A 23,064-nucleotide genomic window follows, 5' to 3' on the forward strand; every position below is an offset into this window, starting at 1 on the left:
CTCCTGAGGCACAGCTCTGAGCAGGTCATTCTCAAAAGAGCTCAGTGCTTCTCATTATCTGCATGATGTGGTCCAAATTCCCCAATTAGCGATGACAGTTCCCCACTCTAGAAGGCGAAATAGCAAGCCCCAATGCCCAGACCCCAGGCCCCTGGCCCGGGACCCAGCCCCATTCCATTTCTTGCCACACCTCTGCAGTAACCCTGTATCTCAGGCATAGTGCAGAGCCGTATTAGCTGCATGTACAAAGACAAGGAAGCTTCTCAGTAAATATTTGTCAAACAGGAAGGAATACTCCGTATAATCAAAGAGTAATGGCGGTATCCATGAGGACAGTTCCTAAATATTTGTTCACAGCAGAGGCCAAGACAACAGCTTTTCCTTGTGGGTCTGGAAGATGAAGGAGCCATGGGCCTTTGCTGTAAGAATAATGGTTTTAGCAGAGAGGAGGCCTTGCTTTGCTGTCTGTTTTTAGACAAGACTTTCCCTACAGTGTAATGGTTTTTGTTGATGTTTTGTTTTGTTGAGATAGGGTCTCTCATTGGTCTGGAGTTCACTGAGTACCCTAGGTGCACTGGCTGGCTTGCAAGAGCCAGTCTCTGCCATCTCATTCTTGGGATTTTAGTTTTTGCTACCATGTGCCATTTTTTGTATTCTTTGTGTGTGTGTGTGTGTGTGTGTGTGTGTGTGTGTGTGTGTGTGTGTGTGTGTCAGAGAGACAGAGACAGAGACAGACAGCCTCCAGTGTCATTCCTTGCCTTCCACCTTGAGACAGGGCCTCTTATTCATTGTTGCAGATACCAAGCTAGCTCATTTGTGAGTTCTGGAGAGTCTCCAGTTTCCACCTCTCATTGTACTGTAGGAACCCTGGGGTTAGCATTATAGGTATGTGCAACTGTGTCTGGCTTCTATCTGAGTCCTGGGGATTTGAACTCTGGTCCTTACACTTGCACGGCAAGCACTTTATCCATTGAACCGTCTCCCAAGCCTGTTGTAATAAAACAAAACATAAAAACCACTGGGTGATTGGAGCCCTGCACCCTGCAGATTTTTATAATCAAAACACAATTCTCATCTGAGGCAAATTCTTTGGGGCATTTTTCCAATATAATTCTAATTTATTTTTTTCTATCAGTATTGAGTAATTTTCTATTTTCTCCTCATAAGGCTATGGCGCCAAGTCCACATTCTTTTAAAAGTTTCAGAGTCCAGTTCCTCCATACTTCTGAACAGCAGCCTTGGCAGCATCATTATGGTGAATGAGATAGGATTCAGGTTAGCAAATTATAAATGTGATAAAAAAAAAAAACCCAAACCACTATCATGCTTCTGGTTTTAGTGAATGCTGAAATGGAAGAGGGCTTATCATGGGAACCGATCGAATTATATTTAGGTTTTCAGTAAGATGCCTGTATTATGATGACCATGATCTGAACTAGGTCATTTTGGTCCTCTGTGTGGCAGGATTAGATTCTCTGTGCTGATAAATCTCACATTGTTAAAAGGTGGACTGAAGGACAACTGGCTGCCCAATCACTCCTACTCCTTGCCACCACGCTCAATTGTCTTAAATTTGAGATTCAGAATGAAATAGCATCCAACTAAGCATGGTGGCGCATATCTTTAACCCATGCACTCAGGAGACTGAGGCAGGAGGGACCAGCCTGGGCTATGTAGTGGGATATAGATAATCTGGAAGTCTTGTAAGCCGGCAGCTCTAGAACATTATGTTTGCATGTGAATTCATGCATATGACATTGTATGCATGACTCTCACACACAATCTCTCTCTCTCTTTCTCTCTCTCTGTCTCTCTCTCTGTCTCTCTCTCTCTCTCTCTCTCTCTCTCTCTCTGTCTCTATCTCTCTCTCTCTCTCCCCCCCGCCCCCGTCTATCTCTCTCAGGTGCTGCTGTAAAAATGGCTATCTTCCTCAGCTCCCAGCCCGTCTGTGGGAGAAATGCTGAGAAAAGTAGGAGCACAGACAGGGATGACCTGCAGCCTCAAGCACTAGTTCAAATCTTCCTCCAGGCCTAGCCCGTAGCAGCAGACACTCCTGGTGCTCCGCAGTAGCAGTTCCGGGAGCAGCTCCAGCTCCTCCCTGTGTGTTGACTACTCTGACTCTGCTTCTTCTCCAGCTTCTGCTTCTCTCCCACCCACTCCCCCACCCCCGCCCCGTACCAACCGTTTCCCTCTTCTCTGCCCTTGGCTTCTTTCTATGTGGCCCTTGCTGCTGCTAGCTCCAGCCCTTGCATTCCTTTTCCTGTTCTGAGAGGGAAGGAGACTGCATGTCTCACTTCAAAGGCCTCCAGAGGTGAATTTGATGAGTTCTGTTGGGCCTCAGCCCTTTGCAATCAATCCCACTGGGGAGGGGGCTGTGTCTGCCTGTCTTTGTGACAGAGAAACCAGAGTTAGAAAAAGAATTCTGATAATCTGTCTTTCTGTCTGGATATAATTTGATTAATTCTGAGGAAAATGACACTTAATAAATTTGCATGTTTTGTGTGAAAAAAAAACAACAAAAAAAAACCCTTCAGATAGCAAAGGCACATAGAGGGAAACCAGGGGAACAAAATGTTCTTTGTGAAGAGAGTATGGAGCAACGGTTCAGTTGATGAAAGACAAAGATGTCAACTTAGCAATCAGGATAGACTGGCTGGAAGATGGCCCAAGGTTAGAGGCCTGAGGCCCTATGGTGAAGAAATGGGAATGCCACTGATGCAAGTCATGAATTCCCATCCCTTGGTGAGTGGGAGTGTGTCTCTTACAGAGTTGCTCTTCTGCTTTGTAACCTGGGAGGGACTTCCATTTCGGCTCCAGGATAGAACCTGAGCATCGCTTCTCCATCCAGTCCCTTTGAAGAGCCAGAGCAGCTCACTCATATGTGTGTCTTCCAAGCATTTGTTAATGAAACAAATCTCACGGCCACAAAAGCTTTCAAATAATTTGATAAAAACTAGGTTCACCATGTGCTCTGTGGAGATTATCTTGGAAGATTTATTGATGCTTCCAGGACCAAACTTTTATTTTCTTGATGTCTGATGCTATCTTTGCTTTCCCAAACCTCTCATGTAATTGTGGACTGGAATAAATCCATCACATGATGTATAATTCTAGTTTCTTTTGTAGAGACACCTTCGTTTTCCCCATAGTTCACTACTGAAGTGACACGACATGTTTTTATTATTATTCTTTTGAAGACATGAACATTAGAACGTTTGGTCATGTAAAGACAAGCCTTTGTTCTCTTTTATCTGATCTTATGTTTTGTGATAGCAATTGTAGATCTCTGTCAGATTAGGAGAAGAAAATGAAAATAATGAGGAAATATTTACTGAGTGACTTCAGGAAAGATATATATTTGGACATGTGTTGGCTTTGGTCAAAAAGCCTCATTTTGTTCATCCAGGTAAAATCATTATAGCAGTTTTCTAGCTGATATCAATGACAGGAGGCTTCCTTTATCCAATGCATTCTTCACACATGCATACATACATACATACATACATACATACATGTATATATAGGTATTTGTTCTTTATATATTATGTGAAAATATTCACCTTTGAGTATTTTTTGCTATAATCCTCAGTCTATTCAGAAATCTTCAATACTCTCCTCTTATTGAAGGCTGCCTTGCAAACTCTTGTATAGCATCCATACTTCCCATGGTGCCTCTGTTCATGCCCTCTACTGAGTCAGGGCCATCCTGGCCAGGTGCTAGGAGCACAGAGGCTGTGCTGCCCTCATTGTGACCAAACACAAGTGGCTTCTTCCCTTGTCCAAATCCTACTCTGGTTTTTCAAGGTTCAGACTGAGTCCTTCCATTTCCACGAGGTCCTCTTTAATCCAGTCAACAACCAACTGCAAAGCTCCAGGTGTGTCTAGAAGGTGGGCATTGCTGAATGAGGTGATCCCGCCCTCAAGAGGGAGCAGCTGAAAGACACAGGCAGCAGGTTGGCAGCTTGGTGAGCTGTGCAGCCTCATCGCTTCCACTCAATAAAACACAGAGAAAACATTGCTTCTTTGCATCATGGCGGCTGAGCTGCTTGTTGTTAGAGTGTTCTAAAGGGTCAGGGCTCCTTCAACCCCTTCAGAGACTGAAAGGAGGCTCTCCTGTTTGTCCCTTCTTCAGTCTCCTTGTAGCACCCCAGCTTGGAAAGTGAAGTGTCATTCGGTGGTGGACACCTCTCCCAAGCTCAGGGGAGGGACCCATATAGAAGGAGGTTCTAGTGAGGCAGGCAGGCACAGGAAACATCTCTCTTTTCTCTGCCCTCCGATTTCCCACCATGACTCCTCGTAGCTCTTGGAGGGCCCAGATCACAACTTATATTTTAATGTCTTGCAAACATCTGATCATAGAACAAGGGTTTGATAGAGAAGTTCTTCTAGTGATTCTGTTAAGTGATGGCTGTCCCAAGAGAGGCAAGATGCCTCTTTTAGGAGCAATGGGAATAATAAAGGCATCTTTTAAAGTCCATATGAGTCCTGCTGAGCTGGAAGATCAGAGAATCAGGCAGTTCTCTAGTCCCTCGGTTTCCAGAATGGACTTTCGCTCTTTTGCTTTAACTTGGAAGGGTGCCTGATGTGTTCTTTTTTTAAGCCTGATACTGTGCTGGTTATTTATCTAGTCCTACATGTTGTCTTCCTAACATCTGCCTTATGATGCTGGAGTTGTGTGTGTGTGTGTGTGTGTGTGTGTGTGTGTGTGTGTGTGTGTGTATGTGTTGGCTGGCAACATTTCCTGGTCTCTATCACCAGCTGGCTTTTCCGGTTAAGAGTTACAAGGAGTCATGGTGGGAGATCAGAGGGCAGAGAAAAGAGAGATGCTTCCGGTGCTGCCTCTCTCTGCAGGTGTGGCGGTTGCTGGAGGTTGCCAGCAGCAGCTGCAAGAACGGTAAGGGCAGGGCAATTCCTGTTTCCAGCTGTCCAGTTGGTCCAGGCTTTCCAAACCAACCCCAGCAGTTCTCTAGGAGTACCCAGCAGATGCCAGCCCAGGAACCTCGACATCCATCCTGCTTCCTCTTTGCTTTTTGCTTTTCAGTCCTTTATTTCAGGGTTGTTTTTCCAGCCTCATAAGTACCATGGGCAAGTGGAGCCCATGGTGTGTCCCTATTGTACAAAATGCTTCAAATCAATGGGTGTGGTGGCACACACCTGTAACCTCAGCACTCAGGATTCCTCTTCCTCTTCCTCTTCCCTGTCCTGCTTTCTCTCCCTTTCCCTCCCCTGCTTACTTTCTCCTTTCACCCCCTTTCATGCTTTCCCCTCCTTCCCCTTCCCTCTCTCTCCTCCCTCCTCCCCCCTCCCTTTCCCTGCCCTTCCTCCTCTTCCTGGCTAGACTATGATGGATGCACTTCCTGGAGTATGTTCAGGCAATGCATGAAACCTTAGGAGAGATTCAGTAGCCCAGCCCCCCATGACTGATAGCCACGGTCCTGGGTGTATTATGTGAATGGGGTTTCGATCTTGTTTGAAACGTATGGACAGAGTAGAAGGGTTGAATTTGCTCAGACTGGTTTTATTCATGTGTAGATTTCAGATGCATGACAAGTACCAAACTCAGAAAGGAACAAAGAGAAATGGGGGTGAGGGGATATCCCAGCATCACTTTAATTCTCTCATATTCAAGTCTCATCCATCATGCCTTCTGAATACGCATGGGGTATCATAAAAACAAGTGAGTCAGCCTTAATGAGATGGCTAAGTCACTTAGAGAAGAAGGGTCCCTCGGAGCCTCTGAAACCATCTTGGCAGACAGAGTCTTTGGCTGCCACAAAGCATAGCTGTGCTGTTCTAAAGGAAGTATGGGAAGCATCCTGCTCCCAGAAAAATAGTTGGATCCTCTTTTTAGAGGTTTCTTGACGACAGTTAGCATCGTTTGTACACATTATGTAAACACCACCGGTTATAGCACTTAAGAGTGGTACGGTCTTCTAATGACATTGTGAGGGAGCCGCACAGTCTGGCTGTTGTCTGAACAATATCCCTCAGCTAATGGGAGCTGAAGTGGGAACACAAAGTGTCTTTGAAAGGGATCATTGGTGAGCAATGTGGGGCGGGAGGCTAAAAATTAAAAGCAGGAACAACTTAGCTTCCTGTGGCCTTTCATTTGGGTGGAACTTAATGTGCACAATGAATGTTAAATGTTGTCCTGGTTGGTTTTCGTGTTAACTTGACACAAGTTAGAGTGATCTGGAAAGAGGAATATCCATTGAGAAAAATGCCCCCTTAAGCCTGTGGTTCACTTCCCTGATTAAAGATTGAGGTGAGAGGGTCCAGCCCACAGTGAGTGAGTAGTGCCACCCCAAGGCATAAATAACAGAGTATGGGGTTTGAACCTGGGTCCGCTCGTATCCTAGGCAAGCACTCTCCACTGAGCTACATGCTCAGCTCTTTATTTTGCTGTTTGTTTTGAGACAGAGTCTTGCTAAGTTTCTCAGGCTAGTTTTGAACTCACTCTGTAGCCCAGGCAGGTCTTGAACTTGTGGTCCTTCTGCTTCAACTTCTTGAGTACCTAGGATTACAGGACTGCACCATTCAGTCCGGCTGGGTTAATAGACTCTTATGTCCCAGGTGGTCCCGAGTCCATTGGATTATGGCTTCCTAAATTTTTCTACTTTTAGACTTCCTTTCACCTGAGAAATTTCTACATGACACTGTGTATATAGGTATATGAAATACATATTTAAGCCAAACATTTACTGACAATAAGTTATAAAGAAATTTATTTTAAAACAATTCTTTGCCATACATATATTTTCAAGATTAATTAATGACAAAAGCAAATTTGCATACTAATGAAATGAATGTTTATTTTCACATAAAGAATTAAATCTTGGCTCAATATTTGATGCTGCAGGATATGGAACAACTTCAATGCTTTTCACAGTTGATTGATATTTTGATTTTATAATCAGTCATGTTGAGAACACTGGTTTGCATAAACACATAGTACTAAATGGCATAAGGAAGTTTAGGGCCATTTCAGAAATCGATGGAAATTCTTTCCTAATCTCCAGCCAAATGATTTTTTTTTCAATGAAATTCAAGTCAGCAACTTAAGTAGCAAATTTTTGTTGTTGTTTTGAGACAGTAGGGTTGGCTTGGAACTCACCTTGTGGACCAGGGTGGTCTTGAACTCCAAGATATGGGCCTGCTTCTGCCTCCTGAGTGTTGGGTTTAAAGGCCACCATGACTGGCTCAAGTAGCAAGTTTTAAAATCAAACATTTGAACCAAATAGAAACCAAAGTCAAACCTCCGGGCGTTGGGTGGCACATGCCTTTAATACCAGCACTTGGGAGGCAGAGGCAGGCGGATATCTGTGAGTTCCAAGCCAGCCTGGTCTACAGAGCAAGATCCAGGACAGGTTCCAAAGCTACAGAGACACCCTGTTTCAAAAAACCAAAATAAATAAATAAATAAATAAATAAATAAATAAATAAATAAACCAAAGACAAACTAATTCAGTGTTTCCACACTGAGCAACAGCAGTAGGAAGATATTAAATGCTGTTGTTTTCCATAACTAAAGCATCATGTTTCTCTAGGAGCAGACAACTTTGTGTGTACACTTGCACTGTTACGATAAATCTTTCCACCAAAGAAAGGCTACTTTCCTATTGTTTAGGGTTGGGATTGGAAGGAGGCATTCAGGCTTGGACACCACCTTTCAGATAACTTTAGGGTTTAGCTGATGTAGACATAGTTAGGATGTCTGATAACAGATTATTGTATCTTCTTATATTTCACCTTTATGATTGTTAATTTTGGATACTTTACACTGTTAAGTTTATTTATTTATTTGGTTTTTCGAGACAGGGTTTCTCTGTGAAGCTTTGGAGCCTATCCTAGCACTCGATCTGGAGACCAGGCTGGCCTTGAACTCACAGAGATCCGCCTGCCTCTGCCTCCTGAGTGCTGGGATTGAAGGTGTATGCCACCAATGCCCTGCACACTGTTAAGTTTTAATCCTCTTTTAGACTAAAAGGGGAATTGTAGGGAGACACCGTAACGACGCCTCCTAAGGGCTGGCTACAGGTGTGCCTGACCACGCCGGTCAGGGCATGGTCAAGGATGACTTGTGATAGGTTTTTAAGGGGCTGCAAGGCACCTGGGGGCCCCTTCTCTCTGGCCTGTCTGCCGTGCTGCCCCTGGCACGCTCTCGCTTGCGCTTGGCTGGTGTTTATCTGAATAAATATATCTTACCCTTATGGACTACGGATCAGCTCTCGACTCTCCTTATAGTGCACTACAAGCCATATATGGTAGTCTCATGTCTGAACTGAGGTGTTATAGGCATTGTGCAGGTGATAGCTGGCCAAGTATAAAGTGCAGGTGCTGTGTGTTCAGAACCATGGCTGCAGTGAAGTCCCATGTGTAATATAGGTAGGCACTGTCACAACCATTTTAGGCTCACTGAATATTTGATTTTGAATTAATGTTTGGTCTTCATGTGTGCAAAAGCCTCTTATTATTACAGAGTTTTTACATTTCCAATATTCAGTTGTTGACACCATATAGAGCTGTAGCTCGCAGCAGAAGGGGGGTGCTAATTGTAGATAAAAGCAGCATACTCACTCTCTCCCAATTTAAAAAAGGCATCCCCTACAACAGTACTTGAAAAAGCCAGGGAGAATCTCCAGGTGTGACTCCTCCTGAAGCCCATAGAACTGAGGGCAGATCCAACTCAGGACGCCAGGTTTCCGTTTATAACCATATGTAAACAACACGAGTCTGATTGCTAACACAGGGAGGGATGGGATGGGGGAAAAAGAAAAAAACAAAACAAAACAAAAAAAACAACAACCTAAAAAAAAAACCCCAAACCTGGTAATCTTGTGCTTGATTTCTTGGAAACTGATTAGTACATGAAAGGCCTCACTCACCATCAAAGAGATAAAAGGAAAAGATTTGTTTCCTGTGTGTAGTCTGCTTTTAGCTTGAATGTCACTTCCAGGAAGCCTTCCCTGCCCTGAGAATCTGATTAATGGCCTCCTGCTATCACTGCCCAGCTCGTGCGCTTTGCCTAGAGTTTAATTACTTATCCAAGTCTCTCAATAGTCCCTAAGACTCAGTGGGGAGGCACCAGCTGCCTCTGTAATCACAGGCCCTGGGTGGGGGGTGGGGTGTGGGGCGGGGGTGGAGTCGGGGAGACGACTGGCTGGTGGGAGAGTGAACATTTGTGTAAAGAACAGCCATGGCTCAGCAGCTTTGTCAGGGACAGACTCCAGCAGTAGTTCTCAACCTTTGGGAATCGAATGACCTTTTCACAGAGGTCACCAAAGACGTTTACATTAAGATTTATAACTAGCAAAATTACAGTTATGAAGTAGCAATGAAAATAATTTTATGTTGGGGGGGTCACCACAACATAAGGGACTATATTAAAGGGTCACAGCAATAGGAAAATTGAAAACCACTGGACTATAGAATGGTGAAGTTACAGGCTGAATTTCTTGGCCCAATTTTACTGCTTAGTGTGAAGGTAAAAGGAGAAACCACGGAACTAGAAAAGTTATGAAATGGAGGGAGAAAGACAGAGTAATAGTAACCATTGAGGAGATTAAAGGTAAAAAACAAAACAAAACAAAACAAAAAAAAACCAAAAAACCAAGAAATTGATCAGACTCAGGATGGTGGAGGTTCCTCTGTTTTGACTTGCTTTTTTGTTTTGTTGAGACAGTGTCTCATGTAGGTCAAGCTGGTCTTAAATTTGCTGTGTAACTGAGGCTGGCCTTGAACTTGTAAACCTCCAGCCTCAGACTCCTGGGTGATTAGATTATAGACATGGGCGGCCATGCCTAACAGTTAAAGCAGTTTTTAATACCCAGTTAATTATTTCCAAGAAATGGAACACAGGATTTGCTTTCCGTCCTATCTCCCTTCATGCACTAGTAATCAAATTTTTGTCATTTATGAGTGGCTATTAAAGTGGTGTTAAGCAGATATCCTTGGACGCAGTTGGAAAATTCAAGATTGTGAATGCTGCAAAAAGAGATGAATCAATTATGGATTCTAACTCCTAACATCTAGGAGGCAATATTCCTTACCATTCCACTTTCTTAGTTCAACTAAATGAAAGCCACACCTTCTTCTGCAATAATGTAAATAGCTTGAGACAAGTTTAAAATGGCAGGTTCTCCCCAGTTTTCTTGGAAAAGCTGTCCTTCTTCCAGATGAAGTATGAAAAGTATGAAAAGAGGCGTCCCCACCTCTCTTGGGCATTTCATGGTTGAGCCAGTAAAGGCACCTGCTGCTGAGCCTGACCTCCTGAGTTCAGCCCCTAGTTCTCAACACCATGGATTCCACAGGTAGTCCTCAACCCTCTGTATAAGTGCCGTGCAGTGCTGTGATGCACCAGTGACCACACACAAAATAAACGTACAAAAAAAAAAAAAATTCCTCAAAGGGGAATGTTGTGTTGCTTTGGTTGGCTTCTGATGTTTCCCCATTAACCAGTCTAGGGAGACTGCCTGAATGGATATAGTTTTCCTGAATTCCGCTCCAGTCCATAGCCATAACACACACGTTTTCCATTTCCTTTTTGTCTCTGCTTAGAAAATGTCTGTGAACACTTTCATTTCCTTCATTTACCAAGAGAAAAAGGTAGGGAAAGTGGAAATATGTCTTTTTAATATTTATCTAGCCATAAAGCTTGTCAGTTGCTAAAGATGCAAGTAGAGATACAGAGCACTAGGAGGCTCTGGAATCAAGGAGAATCTGATTTCATCATTGGTAGTTGCCTAAATAACTATTCTTAACTGCCAAATTCCTAAGTTTCTCTGTATATAAAACAGGGATATCAGGAGAATGGCTGGTTGTTTTGCTCAGTCTTTTAGATGGTCCCACAAAACACTGCTTGAAGAATACATCTTTCTTACCAAATGGCAACAGTTTCTTTTTGTCCTCTGCATAAAGCAGTGAGCTGATCTGTTATTTGAGACCTGGCATGTCCATGCTTACCTGAGAATTTTAGCAATTCAACCCAACCATGTTTCAAACATTGCGTCTGGTATGGGCTTCATCTTTATTGCTTGTATCTACCATGAAGTTTATTGATGGTTGCTAATGGACAATGTTTTTGTCATAGTACACAGAGAATTTAGCTCCATTTTCCCTCAAAGTAAGAAAGCAAAGTTGCCATTGGGTATCATTTCCCTTATGCTCCAGCTGTGTCCACAGCTATTCCGTGTATTTTCTCTAAACTGCTTTGGAGCCTGGGGAAGAGGGAGTCTCATTTTTGACTTTTAAAACAGTTCAGGAATGATGGAGAGAAATATCACTTCAGGAGAGTTGGTGAGAAACTGTAAAACTATGATCCCTCACTCTGATGTCATCTGCTAGAGTTTTCCATTTTTGAATTACTGTCTTCTGATAAGGATCTATTTATTGCCCGGCAGTGGTGGCACACACATTTAATTCCAGCATTATCGAGGCAAAGCAGGTGGATCTCTGTGAGCTTGAGGCCAGACTATTTTCTCCAAATCGAGTCCCAGGACAGGTTCCAAAGCTACACAGAGAAATACCGTCTTGAACCCCCCTCCCCCAAGAATCTATTTATTATCCTGGGGTTTGGCAGGAACAAGGCTGTCTCCTTGTTCTGTGGTCCTTGGATTTTTTGTAAATCTTTGCAGGGTGGTTGGGAGGATTATAGTGACAATGAGGATAACACATCCTTTATCTTATTAGCTGTGTAACCCTGGGTAAACACTTTAACCTTTGAGCTCATATATGATAGATGAGGATTAACATATGATAATAAGGTGCAATTAAAGATCTTAACATCTACTTAGCTTCGTATAGGGTAAATATCTAAAAGGTAATGTGCGCAAGGGTAGTTAATTATTAGCGGCCCCAAATGGGCAGGCTACTCACTCGTGCTTTCTATAGACGTTCATCTATTTGGGTTTGAATCCAACCTTAAACTTTAATGGTGATAGGACATCTGCTCAAGAGAGAAGGGAAGGCACTGTACAGTGGAAAAATCAGGGACATTAGCACTGAATAGAGTGCATTTAAATCCTAGTCATATTTCTTCTGGTTGCGCCAGTTGGTCCTCTCTGCCTCCTCCTCCTGGGAATTTGGGATAACGATGTTCTTCACTGGGGCTGGCAGTGAGATGCTTGGAAAGGCGGGCCTTGGAAGCTATGGTTGGATTAGAGCCAGGACCTGTCACCGCTCCTGGACCGACAGGAGATGGAACCCAGAGCTAGGAGGAAAGGCCACGATGGCCAGGTTGCACGCCGAGGGCTCACTGGGGCCTTTGTTGGCTACTGGGGCTTCAGGCGCTCAAGCCACAAGGTGCAAGCCAGATGTGGCGGCTGTACTCCAGCCCGGGCCGCGGCACTGATGCAGGGGAAGCGGTTGGGGAGAAATATATAGCCTGCTCGATTGAGCCGCTAAGTGACAGGCCGATCGGCCACTGGCAGCGGCGGCGGGTCGCTGGGGGCGGTGGCAGCCAATGGCTGGCGGGGACTGGGGAGGGGACTGGCAGGGGCGGGCCCTGGGGAGGGCGGGGCTCGCGGCCGGCGGCGGCAGAGGCGGCTCCAGCAGCGTCGCCGGCGGCCGCGGCAGAAGCGCCCTGGCCCGCGGCAGGTGAGGATCTCGGGGCTCTGGGCTGGGGGCTGACAGGCTGGACGCAGCGGGATCCTCGGAGGACCCACCTGCTGGCAGCGGAGCCGGTGCGTCCCGAGGCCCGCGTCTGATTGCGCGTGCGGGGCCTCGGAACGGGGCGCGGGCCGGGCGCCCTCGGTGCATCGTCGCCGCCGCAGCCCCTCGGTTCCGCTCTCCCTCCGGGTGGCCGGCCTGGAGCCTCGTGCGGCCCCGGAGCTCCGGGACTTCGGGATGGGAAAGTGCAGTGGAGTGTGCGCGTACAGCGGGGACAAGAGTTGCAGGCAGGACCCCGCGGCTGGAGGGCTGGTGGTGGCGCTGCCTCTGGGCAGGTAGGGCGGGGGCCGCTTGCGGGAGGGGGACCAAGATGTGCCCGAGGTACCAGGGAAGCGAGCCCCCGCCTCCTCCCAGGCCTGGGTTTCCTCCATCATCAGGAAGCGGCGAGTAGGACCCCCTTCTCCCCGCGCGGCCCCAGGTGGGGTCTCGGATCTCTCCAGGTGTGCCAGGTGCTACCTGGAAGGCATGGCGTTAAGTGATGGCAGCGGTACGCTTCCCGCGCCCGCTTTTATTTCCCCAAAGCCTTAGGATCCCAGGAGCGCGTTCATGGCTTACATTCAGAATTAGTAAATAGCAGTAGATACTGTTATCATCTTCGTGCCTGCCATCTATTTTGCTGTTGTGCTTTTGCTGCCCGACAAATTATTTGATAAAAGATAAAGAATGGCACAGTTGTTCACTTGGATGCAAAAATCTAAATTTAGAATCAAGTAACACGCGCTTTGTGGTTCAGGCTCCTTTCTCTTCCGAATGCTTAAAGAATAGTTTTACTAACAGGTTATGGTGACATAGGTTCCTTTAATCCCTCAGTGTAAATTCTAAGATATGCTAGATGATGGGATTATGTAAGCTGTAGAAAAGAAATCTTTATGCTCTGTAAGTGGAAAAGGCATGAGTTTTTCATAATTGTGGGTTATAAAGTTGTGCAGGCTTACGTCATAGTGTTCATTGATCCGGGGTGTCATGAATCGTGCCTTTTATTCTTTCAGGCACCTCTGTTTTGTCTGTGGGATGCTGATTAAGGAATATGCCAAATGTTAAGCAAAGTGTTCCCAGCCACGGAACATATGGGATACTTCAAAGAACACTTTAAAAACTTAATTCTTGTATTGCTGGGTTTTTTTTTTTTCTTAAGATGCAAGATTGTTAAATCTGTTAACAAAACAGATTTTTTATTCTGAGGTCTGGAGTTGAAGGTTCCTTCACCTTTGGAGCATGAAGGAATGGCGAGTGGTAACGGTAGACATTGCCTTTTTGTTTAAAGATTGGGCTGTGTTAAGTTATCAATAGCCTGGGACAGTCTTAAGGTAAGGTCGATATTAAGTGTTAACAAATGTGGCTGCAGATAAAAATGTAGGTCACCTGTGTCTAATGAGCCAGCCCCGCAGCTGCCTGGGGTGTTTTAAGGGCACGTGGTTTGTTCTGTTTGCGCCCCTCTGGAGATTTCATTCACTTGTGCGTCATGGTGAAGCTTAGTTAGTTTGGAAACCCTGATTTTAAATGTATAGCTGCATTCCTGCGGAGTAGAACACTTTTTTTTTTTTTCTTGTGAGATGTCAGAACGTATTAGTAGGATTCACTCTAAGTATCTTTTCTCAACAAGACTTTACTAACTTCTTAGGTCCGGTATCTAATACTCCATGTGCTTTTTTTTTTTTTTTCTGGCCTCCATTTAATTTTTAATTTTTTAAAAATTCTTTACTACTCATATTTACATATCCATTCTGCCCATTCCCTTGCCCTCCCATCCTCCCATGATCCCCACCAACCCCCCCAATCCACCCCCCCCAACTCCTCCCTTCCATGTGCTTTTTATGTGTTATGGGTATAGTATACTTTGGTGTTAGAATTCGTTTTGACTCCATGCATTTATATATTTATATAGGCTTCTTTAGTGTTTAATAAAAACTTTTTTTTTTTAAGTGGGGAGTGTTTTAAGACAGGTTTCCCTGTGTATCCTTGGCTGTCTTGGAACTCACTCTGTAGACCAGGCTAGCCTTGAACTCAGAGAGCAGCTTGCCTCTGCCTCCTGAGTGCTGGGATTAAAGGTGTGTGCCACCACCACCTGACTCAATAAAAACTTTTAAACTGGTGATAGTTTAGACTTGATTTTGCGTGTCTCTGCGTCCTGATTTATGTCAACTGGATATTTATTCTAATTATGAGCTTTTCCCCCTCTAGAACAAAATCCTTTCTGAGGCAAAATATAAACAGAAAGTGAAGTGTTTCTATAATGTCATACCAGGCTTCAAATTCTAAGTTACACAGTTTGCTGAGATACTGGCCCAGTTTTTAAAAGAAAAAGTCATTCATTATTGACTGTTTTATTGAATTACTAGATTAGGGACTTTGTGCAATTTAAAATTATTGGATTTTTTTCCCCTCATGAGGATTTTGATTGTAAGCAGTCAACACGGGTATGGTTGTGATAAAGTTAGGGTAACCATGGGAAATGAGTAAGTTTGGCCTTAGCAAGGGTAACTTGGAGAACTTCTTTGGAACACTCCAGCTCAGGTAATAACAAGAAGCATTGCAATGGAATGCTGTACTTCTAGAATGTTACATGGAAATTGGAGCTACTGGCCAGAGAGACTAACAGGCATTCTTTGTTGGGGACTCAGAGTCAGGGATTAGCCAAAGGCTACAGGAAGGGGGAAATTTGTTTACAGTTGTGTTTTTGGACTGTGAAATTTTCTGTGCGTTTTGCGATTTATACCATAATAGACTTGTGCTCCCTATAGAATAGAAAACATTTAATCTGCATTTTTCTGTTGAGCTAAGTTAACGTTCTGAAAAAGCTCTTCAGTTTCATTTGTATAGCATCCTGTAGCCTATCTACCCTGCTGTGGTGTAAACAGTCAACCTGTAGATACATGACTTTAATCCCAGCACTCGGGAGGCAGAGGCAGGCAGATCTCTGTGAGTTCGAGGCCAGGTTGGTCTACAGAGTGAGTTCCAGGGCAGCCAGAGAAACCCTGTCTCAAACAACAACAACATAAAAAGAACCTGAACTTAGAAGTTGGTTTCTCATCTGGTTTACTTCCCTGTGTGTAAAATAGGGTTTGTATTGCTGGCCCTGTAAGGAGTTAGTGGAGGTTTAAGTCGTGTGATGGGCCCAGAAAGAAGGGAGAAGCCAGTTAATCACAGCGGCTATCATCACCATCATTCTTTGTCGTTTATCCCTGTAGTCTTTCTTGGCTAGTAGAGATTTCCAGTGATTCGCTGTGCTGAAAAATAGCTGAGGTGGTAGTTTGTGAATTGCCTGCAAACCGGCTGCTTTAATCAGGCATGCCCTTCTACTGAGAGATTTGTCTCTTGGGTTCCTTAGTTGTTGTTGGAGGTGCATTAACTCACCCCACTAGAGGGTCATTAGTGTATCACCAAGAACATCTTGTGGTACTACTCCGTTGACGACACTAGAAATCAATGCACACCTCAGATGGCCTGACATGCCCCTAGGGGATGAGGCCAGTTATGCACAGAGTGGACAGCACAGACAGTGGCTGGCTGCATTTGTTGGCCTGTTTCTCTTTTTGATACAGTTGATATTTATTGAAAACCTATCATGTGCCGGGCATTATACTTAAGAATGTTTAACAACATCATTTCTTTTTCAGTTCTTCAGAAATTTAGTTAGATAAGTAATGATCTTCCCAATTTCTGAGTGAAAGCAATGTGATGGGATCGGCTGTTGCTGAGAGTGTGGGTGGGCTGGATGGCTACCTCTTCTGAATGCATAAATAGTTGCAGCTTTCTGTGTAAAACTTAAGATGAGGATATGTACTCTGGGGAGGCAGAGACAGGGGAATCTGAGTTCGAGGCCAGCTGGTCTGCACAGTGAGTTCCAGGACAGCCAGAACTGTTACACAGAGAAACTGTCTCTGTGGGACCCCCTCCTCCCCGAAAAAAAAAAAAAAGATGAGGATAAATAGCATTGATACCTATAAACGTTTTGTGATTTATGATATTATGGGGGAGTCAGTACCGGTTGCTTTATTGCATGGACGGAACTTGGAGGTATGGATAAAAAGAGTCACACTACATGCATGGGAGTGGGGGACTGGTGGGGGGGTGGGAATAGAGGGTAGGGGGTGGGGGTCAGTGCATGTAAGTAATGCCAGAGCTGGATCTGGGATCCAAGTATTTTGACTTTTCAAATCATTATAGTCATGCATTCTTCTGTTTTACTTGTTTTGTAATCATTACTTGTTAGTATGCAGCAGAATAATAACTGGGGTGTGTGAACCTCGAGGCTCAGTTGTTAAGAGGTCTCTTTGGGAATCTGTCAACCCTACAACTTCTCCCTTTAAATGAGCAACCATAATTTTTTTTTTCCCACAGACAGAACCAACCAGTTTGTAGCTTTTCTCCTTGAAGGGAAAAGACCCTTACAATTCTGCTATAAGAAATGAATAGTTTTTATATGGGGGTGGTCTGCACAGATACAGTTCAGCCTTGACAAAAGTCTGCTTCTAATGCTGAATAATAAAAGAGGAAACCTCTGCTTTGCATTATTTAGCAAGTTTTCCTTTCTCTTCTCTACCTGACAGGAAGAAGAAAAAGAAGACACCCTCAGCCTGTGAACACTGCGAAGACAATCTGGACTAGCAGTATCCACTGTGTTGCTTGCTGCCTGACACCTTCTGCCTGGCATCTGAAACGAACCTTGCTCATCAATCGTTGATTTTGGACTAGAGCCAGGCATTCTGGATTCTGTTGACTTGTGGCTGAAGAGAGAGATTGGTCTTGCTTGTCATCACCAACGTATGAACCAGTGTGATGGTGAAATGAGATGAGGCTCCGAAATGGAACTGTAGCCACTGTGTTAGCATTTGTCACCTCGTTCCTCACTCTGTCCTGGTATACCACATGGCAAAATGGGAAAGGTAAGGAGGAGGTCCCTGGAATGATGGTGGGTAACAGCGTGGTCTGTGCCAAAATGGTGAGCAGAGTGGAAATGCTTTGGTGAAATAGCTAAGCCTGCATGTTGCATTCTTCTGGTGGCTTCTTTTTTTTTTTTTTTTTTTTTTTTTTTTTTTACAAAAATGAAACTGTCCTTGGCATGCACCACCAACACCCAGCTGTTTATTTTTTTCTTCTTTTCTTCTTTTGTGTCATTGGTTTAAGAGATTTTGATAGTAGGAAGATTGGAAGTGTTGAGGTGGCTTTGTATTTATTGTTAGAGCTGTCTTTATCACCTGGGGTATTTGAAAGCTTCTGTTGACATTCTTACTGACCTGTGAAGACAATTGAGAAGATCGTTTTATGGCTAATATTTTTTCTGCTGTATCTATATACCTTTGTTAGTGATACATATCTCTCTGGGGATATACACATTTATACACATTTGACTTGTAGCTATGTGAATCTGTTTGTGCGCAAATAAGTAGATGGACATGAGAAGCTCATGCTTCATGCTGTGGGCAAGGCTGGCATTCTTTTCCTACTTTCTGTTTTTCTCTGAGTTGCCTTCTATTTTAGAGGGCACTAGGGGGAGATATGGGTGAAAAATTTGCTAAAGGGCAACTTCTTTGGGTATACTTTTTAGGTTTCAGCTTAATTAAAAAAAAAATACATTGGTATCCTTCCACCATGGGTCCTAGGTATTGAACTCAGGTCATTAGGTTTGAGGGCAAGCACCCTCATGCCTTGAATCTGTTCTCTGGCTTCCTTGTCTTTTTGATTGCACCTAATGAAAGGACTTAATTAGGAAGGTTCTTGAGTCAAAGTGATGATTGTTCTTGACATAAAACAAAGGACTCACTGTTGAGAAAATTGACCATAACAAAAATACTTGGGTTTTTTCTTTTCTTATCAGGAAACTTACCTATTCAGAGAGTTTGAGTAATACAGAAACTCAGCTCTTCCCACTGTGTCTTGTTTTAGAATCTCTGCTTTTGATCTCGTTTCTTAGGTAAAGGCATTAGCAGCATTACTAGTGTGTTTTTCTTTTTTTAAAGCTGCATCAATTATAATTTATGATTATATGATTATCTTTAGCTTGGAGAGGAACTGGGTAGGTAGAGGCACCTTCGCCATGCAGTACTGTGTGCAGTCAGTTCTCTTGACTGTTTTCTCTCTGAAGGGCTCTGCGGTCTTCCCCACATTTTTCTTCTTTGTGTTGTGTTCAGGTGCAGGGATCAGCCCAGGCCTTCTGTTTGCTTGTGTAAAATCCCCTGTGTTGATTGCTATCATTTATGTAACCATTCTAACTGTTGGGTGTTGGGTTCTTTCTAGAGAGTTCAGTCAGTGAGACAGCCTGGATTTCCCAGGGCTGACCCAATACCACCTATTCCATTTTGTATTTCCAGGAACCACGTTCTCTGTTTTTTGTTTTGAATGCATTATTTCTAAAATCTTTAACACTACTGGACTAACTGAAGCATATTTTTCCCTTCACTCTTGCTGAAGGAATGCATGTCCTTACATACTTCAGTATGTACGGTCCCCTACATATACCTGTCCTGTGCCTAGCGCTCTATTACAAGCCATGAAAATGAAGAGAGACACTGAGCAGAGACTGGCAGGAAAGATGAATGTCAACAAATGATGGAATTGTCAGCTAATGGAGACAGAAGCAATAATGGTGCTTGTCCTGTTGCAGGTCTATTAGTCACTTAATCCTCATCATTCCCAGGAACGTTGCTGTCTCTGTTCTGTAGTTGGAGAAATCAAGGCAGAGTGCTTGTGACACTTGTCAAGGCCATGCATTCATTCTGTAGTAGAGTCGATTGGGGTTGATGTTCGTAGCTGTAGGTCCACTCCCCAGGAGAGTGGGAGCAGAGGCTCATGATTCTCCATGGTGCCCTATAGAGTAGGTAGAATGTTAAAAGCCAGGCCAGGAAGTGGGGCATATCAGGTGCAGACCTGAAAGAGAATAGAGCATGCATGCTCTGTAATTAGGAGCTGCTTATTTTTGACAGGCACATGGGGTTCCGAGGTTGGCTCAAGCTGGCATTGGAAAACATAGTGTACATTTTTTTTTTTCAAGACAGGTTTCTCTGTGTAGCTTTGGAACCTGTCCTGGAACTAGCTCTTGTAGACCAGGCTGGTCTCAAACTCACAGAAATCCACCTGCCTCTGCCTCCCAAGTGATGCAATTAAAGGCATGCGCCACCACTGCCCAGCCACAGTGTACATCTTAAGTTTGGTGTAGTCTGTGTTCACTACTTGGAAGAATCAGAGCTAGCTAGCCCATGAAATTGACATAGGTTGAGGAAGCTGGGATTCAGGGCAGGGAGCCAGTTCATCAGGGCATACTGGATTCCCACATAAAAATGAGAGAGAATTCCAGGTACATGGAATGGTCAGGCTGGGAAAGTTGTAGGCAGGTATTGGGAGAATGGGACCAGAACAGTTCAGTGTGTGACGTGCTGGTGTGAATAGGATGCCATTCAACTTTCTTCACGGTCAAACACAGTACAGAGACAGGAAAACCAAGTAAGCCTCACACATCCCTGCATGGGGATGAATCTGTGTCCACACGCCTGACTCAGGACACATGCTCATCACAACTCTGACACACGTTGTCTGCTAATATGGTTGCTTCAGCAAGAATGAATGTGGAAAAATTTAAAACAGCCTTATTGAGTTATAGTTTACATGTTAAACAATTCATCCACTGAAAGTATTTACAAACAATTCATTTTCTAAGGGGGGTTGTCTACATACAGATACGTAGGTACATCCATTACTCTGCTGGGGTGGGGTGCTGAGTGATGGAGGATTTGCCCAATATGCACGAGGCCATGGGTTCTGTACCCTTTAGCTGTTGTCACTGGACCTCTCTTCCCTACCCTAGGCTATCACTCATCTACTTCCTTTCTGTCTACAGATTTCCCTTATCAGAACTTCTGCACAATGGAATTGTGTAATGTATAGTCTTTTGTGACTGTCCTTTTTCAAATTAGCATGCTTTCAAGGGCCAACAGTGATGTGGCATAGATCAACCCTTCATTTTTTTTTTTTTCAGATGAATGGTGTTTGTCTGTGTGTGTGTGTGTGTGTGTGTGTGTGTGTGTGTGTGTGTGTGTGTTGTACACACCTATGTGTGCAGGTGCGTGTATAGGGCAGAGGTCGATGTCTGTATCTTCAGCCACTAATCTCCACCTTTTTTTTAAAATTTATTTTTATTTATGTGTCTCTGTGGGTATATGTGCACATGCTTGCAGGTGCCTCTTAAGGCTGGAAGAGGCTGTTGGCTCCTTGGAAGCTGGAGTTACAGGTGACTGTGAGCCCCCTCACATGGGTGTTAGGAATGTGATTCTGAGTCTCTGGATGTGCAGTAATGCTCTAATACTCTTAACTACTAAGCCGGTACTCTCTACCTATTTTTTGAGTCAGGGTCCTTCACAGACCCTGTTTTGGCTCGTCTGGTTGGCCAGCAAGTCTCAAGGATCCATTCACCTCCAATGTTGGTGTTAAAGGCACTATTACAATGCCTGACTTTTATGTGGGTTTGGGGATCCAAACTCAGGTCCCCAGGCTTACAGAGCAAACACCTTACTCACTGAGCCATCCTACCTATATCTAGTGATGTTTCTTTATAGGAATGTCCACTGTCAAAGTGGCTGAATCATTATTCATTCTTTTATTTATTTTCAAGATGTGGTTTCTCTGTGTGGCCCTGGCTGTCCTAGAACTTGCTCTGTGGACCAGGCTGGCCTCAGACTCAGAGATTCACTTGTCACTGCCTCCTAGTCACCATTATACATTATTATTTCATTGTTTTATTTATCTGGGTGTGACTTTGAAGCTACAGTAGGTCTCCTGAAGACAGAATGTGATTAGATCTTTTTTCCTTCATTTCAATCACTTTTTAATTGATTTGTTGGTCCATTCATTTCTAATGTTATTGTTGATGTAGTTAGATTTATTCTATTGTTGTGTTTTTCGTATTTCATGTCGTCTTTTCCCTCTACTTTTCTCAAATTTGTTTTTCTCTGTGTAACCCTGGCTCTGTGTCACCACTGCCTGGCTGTTAGATTCTAATGTAGAATTTAAAATTAATTTTTAATGTTATTTTTAGTTTTTTTAGCTTATCAAAATCAGCTTTAGACTTAATTATCTTAATTCTAATCCCATATAGAAATGTTACTCCTTGGGCGCTCAAATGGCTCAGCGGGTAAAAAGGCCTTGCCACACAAGCCTGGTGGGCTGAATTCAATCCCTGGAGCCCAGATAGAGGTGGGAGGAGAGAACTAGCTCCACACATGTGCCCTTCCTCCAACATGTGCTCACATGTACACAATTACAATGAAGAAATGCTGCTCCTCGGTACCTCTGTTTCCTTTACCCCTTTCTCCTGCTGTTACTGTTACACACATTTACATATCTATTAATGCTCCAAACTCAACAACGTGCTGTAATGATGATCTCACGTCTGCCATTGTGCATTGTTGTAATTACATTTTTGCCATCTGTCTTTACTTCCTTGGCCTGTGGAAGTTTTATTACCACTCACCTCCCCTGTGCTGTTGTTGGCAATTATTCACGGCTTTCCCAATCTTAGAGACTCAGCGATACATTACGTCTGTCTATTATTTTTATATAGTTAAGTTAAAATCAGTTAATAAAAAAAGAGAAACAGTAGATTTATAGTGTCTGTTATAGTTGCATAATTACTCTAGTGCTCCTTTCGGGTTGAGTTCTCTTTTGAGGCCACCTTTGTCAGACTGGAGGATATCCTTCGCCATTTCTTGTGAGGTGGGTTGGCTAGTAGTGGATTTGGTTTTTGTTTATTTTGGAGTATTTTTACTTGACTTTCATTTTTAAACAATATATATTTGAAGTTAACAAGTGTATGTGTGTGTGTCTGTGTGTGGGTTTGTGTCCTCAAGTGTGGGTGCCCACAGAGACTAGAAGAGGACATCAGATCCCTGGAATTGGAGTTGCAGGTGGTTGTGAGCAGCCTGACCTGGGTGTTGGGAACTGAATTTAAGTACTTTGCAAGAGTATACACACTTTGTTTATTCACTTATTTTCATTTTATGTGTGTGAGTGTTTGCCTGAATTTATGTATGTGTACCATGTGTTTGTCTGGTGCCTGAGGCCAGAAGAGAGGGTGCCAGCGCCTCTGAAATCGGGTTACAGACATTGGTGAGTTGCCATGTTGGTGCCAGGAGCCAAATGTAGGTCCTTAGCAAGAGCAGCAAATGCTTTTAAGCTCTGAGCCATTTCTCCAGCCCATGGCTCCTCCCCCCCCCGCCCCCCCCCCCCAGACAGGGTTGCTCTGTGTAGCTTTGGAGCCTATCCTGGCACTCGCTCTGGAGACCAGGCTGGCCATGAACTCACAGAGATCCACCTATCTCTGCCTCCCTAGTGCTGGGATTAAAGGCGTGCGCCACCAACACCCAGCTCAGCCCATGGCTTTTTGTGTTGGTTTGAGTGCCTTCTGTC

At 44.0% G+C, this 23,064-nt stretch overlaps 1 protein-coding gene across 2 annotated transcripts in view; it reads left to right on the forward strand.

Moving 5' to 3' along the window:
• The first annotated feature begins 12,521 nt into the window (after window positions 1-12,521).
• Mgat4a (alpha-1,3-mannosyl-glycoprotein 4-beta-N-acetylglucosaminyltransferase A) overlaps window positions 12,522-23,064 on the forward strand; it is a 91,388-nt gene continuing 80,845 nt past the window's right edge. Inside the window, exons 1-2 of one of the 2 annotated variants that reach the window (XM_027386832.2) lie at window positions 12,522-12,594; window positions 17,217-17,552. In XM_027386832.2, coding sequence (XP_027242633.1) covers window positions 17,459-17,552 — 94 coding nt within the window. In that variant the 5' untranslated portion in view covers window positions 12,522-12,594; window positions 17,217-17,458. Of the gene's footprint in view, window positions 12,595-16,856; window positions 17,553-23,064 lie in introns of those variants that run through there. The other variant, XM_027386833.2, reaches the window with a different exon arrangement.

Source organism: Cricetulus griseus (assembly GCF_003668045.3).
Source record: "Cricetulus griseus strain 17A/GY chromosome 1 unlocalized genomic scaffold, alternate assembly CriGri-PICRH-1.0 chr1_1, whole genome shotgun sequence".
NCBI classification, from domain to species: Eukaryota; Metazoa; Chordata; class Mammalia; order Rodentia; family Cricetidae; genus Cricetulus; species Cricetulus griseus.